Source organism: Meriones unguiculatus, chromosome 9 (assembly GCF_030254825.1).
Source record: "Meriones unguiculatus strain TT.TT164.6M chromosome 9, Bangor_MerUng_6.1, whole genome shotgun sequence".
Lineage (NCBI taxonomy): Eukaryota > Metazoa > Chordata > Mammalia > Rodentia > Muridae > Meriones > Meriones unguiculatus.
In genome coordinates this window covers 58,660,071-58,668,710 of record NC_083357.1, presented here as the reverse complement: position 1 = coordinate 58,668,710, position 8,640 = coordinate 58,660,071, and the positions used below count along the sequence as shown (strand labels likewise).

General features: G+C 41.6%; 1 protein-coding gene across 1 annotated transcript in view; it reads right to left on the bottom strand.

The window, feature by feature from the left end:
• Positions 1-7,436: 7,436 nt before the first annotated feature.
• Positions 7,437-8,640, bottom strand: part of LOC110562796 (olfactory receptor 4Q3) — a 29,831-nt gene continuing 28,627 nt past the window's right edge. Inside the window, exon 6 of the mRNA XM_060390651.1 lies at positions 7,437-8,499. Within this exon, the coding sequence (XP_060246634.1) occupies positions 7,437-8,499 (1,063 nt within the window). The remainder of the gene's footprint in view (positions 8,500-8,640) is intronic.

Here is an 8,640-nt window from a genome sequence, read left to right as displayed (position 1 = left end):
CTAATTGTCTGAGAAAGCATCAGATTGATTTCCAAAGTGGTAGTAAGTTTACAATCCCACCAGAAGTGGAGGAGGGTTCCCCTTTCTCCACATCCTCTTCAGCATGTATTGTCATTTGAGTCTTTGATCTGATGCGTGTAAGGTGAAATCTCAGGGTCATTTTGATTTGCATTTCCCTGATGACCACGGACGCTGAACATTTCTTTGAGTGTTTTTTTTTAAGAGGAAAGTATTTGATGTCTCTATTGATTTCTCTCTTGTTCGGTTTTTTCTCTTTCTATTTTTTACAATTTATTCATTATATGTCCTGATCGAAGCCCCCTCTCTTAACTCCTCCCTGTCCCACTCTGCCTCCCTCTTCTCCCCTATCACCTTCCCCTAGTCCACAGAAAGGGGGAATTCTCTTTCTCTGCCATCTGCCCATAGCTTATCAAGTCTCATCAGGACTGCCTGGATATTCTTCCTCTGTGGCCTGGCAAGGCCGCATCACCAGGGGCAAGTGATCAAAGTGCAGGCAATCAAGCTCATGACAGAGGCAGCCCCTGCTCTCCTTACTTGGGAAACCACATAAAGACTGAGCTGCCAACTGTCTACATCTTAGCATGGTCCTCTCCATGTATAGTCTTCGGTTGGAGTACAGGCCCTTTTCCATAAGACTCCCTGTTCTCTGCCCAAAGCTTGGTTGAGTCTCAGCCTCTGCTTTGATCTCCTTTTGGGTAGAGCATTTCAGAGGACCATCTTGTTCCCTCTCTTTCACCACTTCTGGTGCCTATCCTGTTTGCCATTCTGAATGAGATTTAAGCATTCTACCTATGGTCTTTCTTGTTGTTTGCCTTCTTTAGGTCTGTAAATTTTAATAAATTTTAATATGGTTATCCTATATTATACAGCTAATATCTGCTTATAAGTGAGTGTATACCATGTGTGTCTTTCTGTTTCTGGGTTACCTCACTCAGGATGATCATTTCTAGTTCCATCCATTTGCCTGCAAATTTCATGATTCCTTTGTTTTTAGTAGCTAGGAAGTATTCCATTGTGTAAATGTGCCATGATTTCTGTATCTATTCCTCCAGTGAGGGACACCTAGGTTGTTTCCAGAGTGTAGCTATTATGAATAAAGCTGCCATGAACATACTGTAGCAAATGTTCTTGTTGAATGGTGGGGCATCTTATGAGTATATGCACAGGAGTGGTATAGCTGGATCTTGAGGTAGCACTATTCCCAATTTTCTGAGAAAATACCAGATTGATTTCCAAGGTGATTGTACAAGTTTGCACTCCCACCAGCATTGGAGAGGATTTCCTTTTCTCAGCATCCTCTCCAGCATATACTGTCACTTGGGTTTTTTTATTTTAGACATTCTGATGAGTGTAAGATGGAATCCCAGAGTCATTTTTATTTGCATTTCTTTGATGACTAAGGATGTTGAACATTTCTTTTTTAATTAATTAATTAGTTTATTACAATTTACTCACTTTGTATTCCAGCTGTAGCCCCCTCTCTTATCTCTTTCCAGTCCTACCCACCCTCCCTCTTCTCCCCATATGCTCCTTCCCTAACCCACTGATAGGGGAGAACCCTCTCCTTCTATCTGATCCTAGCCTATGAGGTCTCATCAGGACTGGCTGCATCATCTTCCTCTGTGGCCTGGCAATGCTACACCCCTCCCCAAGGGGAGGTGATCAAAGAGCCAGGCACTGAGTTCATGTCAGAGACAGCCTTTGCTACCATTACTAGGGAAACCAGTTGAAAACTGAGCAGCCTAAGGGCTTCCTCTGAGCAGGGGGTCTAGGTCCTCTCCATGCATGGTCCTTAGTTGGAGTATTAGTCTCTGCAGGACCCCTGGACCCATGGATTTTGGCTCTGATCATCTCCTTGTGGAGTTCCTGTCAAATGGTGGGAACTAGAAAAGATTATCCTGAAGTAACCCAGAAACAAAAAGACACATATGGCATCTATTCACTTATAAGTGGATATTAGACATATAATATAGGAAAAACATACTAAAATCTACAGTCCTAAAAAAGCTAAAGTACAAAGAGGACCCTAAGAAAGAGGCTGAAACCTCACTCAGAAGGGCAAACAGATAGACATCAGAAGTAGGAGAAGACAAGGAACAGGACAGGAGCCTTCCACAGGGGACCTCTGAAAGACTCTACCCATCAAGGTATGGAAGGAGATACTGAGACTGATAGCCAAACTTTGGGCAGTGTGCAGGAAACCTTATGGAAGAAGAGAGATATAGAGTGTTTCTCTGCCATTTGATATTCCTCTGTTAAGAATTCTCGGCTTAGCTTCGTAACCCACCTTTAATTGGATTATTTGTTTCATTGTTATCTAATTTCTTGTAGGCAGGGTAATTTTTTGGATCAAAGGTTAGGAGGACCCAAGGGACAATGCCTGAATGTCACTCAGAAGGGGAAATAGAATAAACAGCCAAAGTAGATGAAGAGAGGGAACTGGGTGGGAGATGGAATTGGGAGGGAAACAAGGATGGAGATCAGGTGTGGGGAGAATGACAGTGAGAGGTGAGAGGACTAGGAAAAAGAAAGGAAGCTGCAGGGGATATCTGTCTGTCAACCTGGAAGCATGCTACACTGTAGGCTTCTGGGAGGAAGTGGGTGTGACTCTAGGAAGTGACCACCTCCTAGCCAGGCAGGACTAGCGGAGAGAGGGAAACAATAACCCACTGACAAAACTCTTAAGCAGTGTGAGAATTCTTCAAAAAACAGGCCATTGGCAGAAGTCTATCCACTAAGCAAAACTTCATAAGGTCGTAAGACATGGCAGTGTTTAGTAATAATGCCTTGTAAACATAGATTACTTTAACTTTTATTGTTAACAAAATGATGTATAAAGGCCTTAAAATGTTTGAGTTTTACATTTTATTTTTATATTAGAGTGTGTGTGTGTGTGTGTGTGTGTGCGTGCATTTGTGCTTGTGCATGCATATAATGCCCACGGAGCCTAAAGAGAGCATTAGCTCCCTTTGGAGCTGAGTCCCAGGCAGTTGTGAACCTGTGCACATGTACGGGTGTTAGGAAACAATCTCTAGTCCCCTGCAAGAGCAGCAAGTACTTTTAACCATCTTCCCAGCCACTAAGCATTCCAAAAGACACATTGAAAGATTGTTTTTCTTTTACATAATGTTGAGGGCACACATCACCTCGAGGGCTTGTTCTGTGTGGAGGCTTGCCTCTGTGTGACAGGAAGTTAGGCAGGACTATGATGTCCTGTAGAAACAGGCACTGAGTCAAGTTTACTGTTCTGGCCTGTGATTCTTCTAAGTTCAAATAAATGTGTGTGCTCTCTCAACTTTATTTCTCTTTCAATTTATTTGAACAATTGATAATAGTAACTAATGAATTAAATCTATTGCTTTCTAGCAATATTGTATAAGTGTTACATTTTGATTATTTTCCTGAGACCCTTACAAGGTACACACTATTACTATATTTTACACGGAGGAGGTACTATGTGCCCTTCAGTTAATGGCAATAATAGGCTATTAATAGGGAGTTCATACTTTGAATGTCTCTGCTCTATTTTTCCCTAAACACCTGGGCTCACACATTATCTTGGCTATTCAGCCCTGCTGAATTTTGAGGGATCTACTAATGTTTGGTGAAAGACCCAAATAGCATGTGTCCATCTCATTTTTGAGCTTACGGTAGGCTCACAAGACATATTTGTAAAGTGAATGAATACATCATAACTTAAAAATTACTAATGAACATTTAAAACTAACTAGAAGTAAAATTTTAAATAAATATTTTAAGAAACTATTCGCTTAAGTTATTTTTGAAGCCTAGAGATGATTTAAAAAAAGATATAGCTCTATAGAACTCAGCACAAGAACAATTAACATGTTTGAAATTTATAAACGATGCTAACAAAAATTCAAAAATGGTATCTTCTCATTGCTTTATAATTACTGAAGGACTGGTTTCCCACTGATAGCCCAAGATCATTTGAATTTCTGTAAAGAAGACATGACAATATGGACAGAGCAGACCCATCGTCCTGACCTTCCAAACTACCACTTCTCCTTAGCCCAAGCCTTACCACAGCGACCTCTCACGTGTGAAAGCAGACGACTATACAACCCAGTTGCCAAGGCTCTGTCACACCGTTTAGACACAGCGTCCATTCACCAAGTACTATCGCTATTGACGTCAGTAGTGAATGCAGTGGCAACTTTGGATCAGAGGAGAAGACTTACAGAGACGCTCAGGTAAGTTATGGAAGCAGCACCATGGTACCCGAGCAGAGGGCTCTTCTGTGTGGGGTGCACGGGTAATATAAATTATGTCCAGTCTCAAAAGCTGGAAACATGACTGATATATTAATAAAAATATTTTATTGTGAGAAAAAAAAGCATTGTAGAGCCAAAACCTACAGGAGGGCTTGTGCTGCAGAATATAACCCTGCAATCCCAGCTATGAACTTTTCTAAAGAAAAGGACATGCCAGAAAAGGGATTTGTTTCAGCCATCTTGGTCCAGAAAGCTGGTAACTTCATCTTTCTGTAATGTGCCTAGCTGAAACACAGCTCCACTTACATATTTCTATCAGTCTACTACTCTCTGATAGGCAGTTTTTTTATGATTATGTTATTATTGGTACAGTGTACTACATTTAATGATAGTCATTATAAACAAAGAGCTTCCGAGGAAACAGTAGAGTAGAGCAAGAAGAGGATAGGGTTTTCAGTAATGGGGGCACTACTCTTCCACCTCAGCCACCCTACTTAGAAATCTTCCAGGTTTGTTTCTGTTGAGCGAAACTGCTTTCCACAGCAGCACATATATGTAGAATGTATGGGCAAAGTCGTACATTCACAAATGCCTTCTTAAACATAAATTCCAAGGACAAAAGTGAAAAATCCACTTTTCTGCCATTAAGAAAGCTCTTTGTGATATGACCGAGAGTAACTAATAGCTCATAAATTTAAAAAATAAAATTAAAAACTAACAGCTAGTGTTAGCTATTAAAGCTGACACTTTTTAATAAATGCTAATCAGGAACTTTCCCCCCAGATATGTAAGTGTGAAAGCTAAAGCAAATAAAGCCTCTTTATAAATATTGTTTGGGTTTAAGGTGATAAAGTATAAAAATATTGCTAAAAGTTTACCATTATATTATTTAGTGAGTAGAATAAATGCCTTTCCATAAATCAGAAAAGGGCTGAAGGAATTTTATGTAGGAGCTAGGTAAAGTAGGCCCACAAGATGGCACTGCGGGTAAAAACACTGGCTGCACAGGACAGGTGGCCTGAGTGCCGCCCCCAGAACTCAAGAGCTAACTCCTGAAAGCTGCTCTATGATCCGCACACGCACAGCATCCCACATGTGACTCTGCACTATACGCACATGCTGACGTTTAATTAGATGACTTTTAAAGCAGCTGGATGAAATTGTGACTGAAAAAATTTTTTTCAATGCAGTTTATTCAGGAACCTTGAACAATCAAATCATCTGACCCTGGGGAAAGCCAGCCCACAGCTTAAATAGCCTCTGGGTAGCCAACCCCAGCGTGCCACGTGGGCAATGCAGATAGGTCCACACACATGGAAGCAAGCCAGATCCTCAGCCTTAGCCAAAAGTGGAGTTGTTTGTGACAGAGAGCACTCACCATCGGGAAGATGGAAGGCGGAAACCAGCTCCATCTTTAAGGCGCGGCAAATTTTTAGAGAACACCTAGAGTTCAGGCTGCTAAGCAGATAGTGTAGAATTTAAGCAATCCCTCCATGTAATCTGACTGAATCTTTCTGAGGAGAAAAAAAATATTAACTTTATTGTCTAAAATTAGTAGTTATTTTGGCTTGGTATAGTAACCCATTTGGGACTTTCTTCCTGGACCTCCCAGCACAGTGCACAATACACACTGAGATCACTTAAGACTTCAGGTAGCGCAGTGTTTCTGTTCAACCTTTTGCCATTAAGAGAACAGTGTAACAACCACACTTATTTGCCTAACATCTCCCATGTAACCTGCCTTAGCAATCTAAAACAAAGGCAGAGCTTGAATCATAAGTCATGAATTCTTGCATGCCCCTGACTCAGAGCAGAGTGGCATGTGGTGTATGCATGGGGGGAGGAGGGGAAGGAGAGGATTAGTTTTCTGAAAACAGCCAACAGGCCAAAAGCAACCTTACACAACAAATATCTACCATAAATGTTTGAAGCTGCATTTGGGTATTTCTTGATAACAGTATTTTTTTTCCTTATATTTCTTAGTATCTGAGTCAATTGGGAGTCAGGTGGAGTCTATCTTATATACTAGTGAAAACTGTGAAAGACTTTTGTGAAGTATTCATTCCTTCCTCATATAAAGTTTTCTTGTGCTGCTTAAAAAAATGTAGAGCCCTTTTTTAGAGACACACAGGCAATCAGGACAGACTGGGAACACAGCAGACTACAGATAAGCCAGAGACCTCGAACTATGTGACTTACTCTTTATCTTAGGAGGAGTGCTGAGCTTCCCTTCCTTGATAGGACAGGGATGCATTTTGGTGTTTCCAAGGGTACCTTTAATGCATTTAGCTTATGCCATTGATTGTGCTTCGTGTAATTAATATCAAGTCGGTTATTTAATGGCCCTGAGATCCTTTCTAAGAAATGAAGTTAAATAATACTGCCTATGACTCAAAGCACATTTGTAACCCAGTGGTTAAAACTTGAGAACCTCAGAGATAGAGAAGGTGCTTTAGAACACAGCTCATATCTCTTTTCCTATCTCTTCTTTAAAGTAAAATGTTATGATTAGCTGAGCCTCATCAACTTGCCCTCCATGAAAGAGGATGTCGCTTCCAGAGAAGACTCTACCAAAGAATGCCAATTCCCCCACCCCATGTAAACATTTCTCAGACTGACGTGTGCTTTTAAAATTTGGCAGTGCAGAACACAATACCCTTTTGAGCACTAGAGTGGAGAGATTTTAGTGTTTTCAGGCTTTTCTGGAAAGTAGGCAGGAAGAACTTGCACTACTTCGAAAGAGACTGTGGAAAACACCATCAGTGCGTGCATCCCCGCAGTAGGGACTGTTAACAGGGGAAGACACCAGAGGAAGTAATATATATTTGCCACTAGAACAAAGTAAAGTGGTAAAATAAATTAATGAAATGAAGACTTGCTGGAGACAGTGGGGGTACAGGGTCGATCTTTCCAGGTGTTCTCTGGCCCTGTCATAAAATTAATGCCAGTCATTGGTCAGCCATTAAAGACTTCTGAGTCACAGCCCCATATTAACACCCAGTAAGCAACCTATGTTTCACAACTATTATTGCAAGTGATATTTTATAATTTTATGCTGTCTTTTTTTTTTGATAACCCAGTCTCTAACATGGCTTTCCCATATGCACAAGTTAAAGTAAGGATACTCTAAGAAATGGTACATTTTACAGATAACATTAACCTCTTTTAACATTTTTAACATCATCCTTTAACAAAGCAATGAGATGTCACTTGTTTCCTTCTCAGCCTTTCTATGGCTTGCTTCATATCTGCATTTCTGAGTGTGTAAATGAGGGGGTTCAGCATAGGTGTGATCACTGTGTAAAACACAGAAAAGACTTTATCCACAGAGAAGGTGCAGAAGGGCCTCAAGTAGATGAATACACAGGGCACAAAGATCAGGCTGACCACTGTCAGGTGAGAGGCGCAGGTGGACAGTGCCTTGCCCTGCCCTCGATGGAGGTGAGTTCTCAGAGTGATCAAGATGAGAGCGTAGGAGAAGAGCAGGACCAAGAAGCAGACCAGAGACAATATGCCGCTGTTAGAGACCATCAGCACCTCAACCAAGTAGGTGTCCATGCAGGCCAGCTTGATGACCTGGGGGACATCACAGTAGAAGTTGTCCAGCTCACTGGGACCACAAAACGGCAGCTGGATGACAACTATGACCTGTGTGATAGAGTGGACAAAACCCCCGCACCAGCAGCCAAACACCAGCTGATGGCGCAGATGGTTATTCATGACAGTCATGTAGTGCAAAGGATTGCATATGGCAACGTACCTATCGTAGGCCATAACGGTCAGCAGGAACATCTCACTGGCTCCCAGAAAGTGAAGAAAGAAGATCTGGGCCAAGCATCCTGAAAAAGATATTGTCTTCTCCGTCTGTAGGAAATCTCCTAGCATTTTGGGTACGGCAACGCAGCTCAAGCATAGGTCAATGAAGGACAGATGGCTTAGGAAATAGTACATGGGTGACTGGAGCAGGTGAGCGTCAGCCTGTACCACCATCACTATCAAGAGGTTTCCCAGGACGATAGCAACATAAATCAGTAAAAACGTCAAGAAGAGAAATAACTGCAGCTCCCAGGAAGACGACAGGCCCAGAAGGACAAACCGGGACACTTCGGAGTGGTTTTCATTTTTCTTCAAGCCAAGAATGTCAAGCAACCTAGGGTAGGAAAAATTAAATTGGACTAAGCGGTTTAAGTTAGACAAAGCTGGAAAATGATGAGAAAGAACTTCTTGCTCATCTGTATGTACACTGTGTGGCAGAAGTTCAATAGCATTAAAGTGAAGAAAAAGAGAGAGAGAGAGAGAGAGAGAGAGAGAGAGAATGCCTCATTAATACCGAACTGCTGTTTTACACAAGTGTGGTTGCTCCCCTCCCCCCTCGACTCTTCTC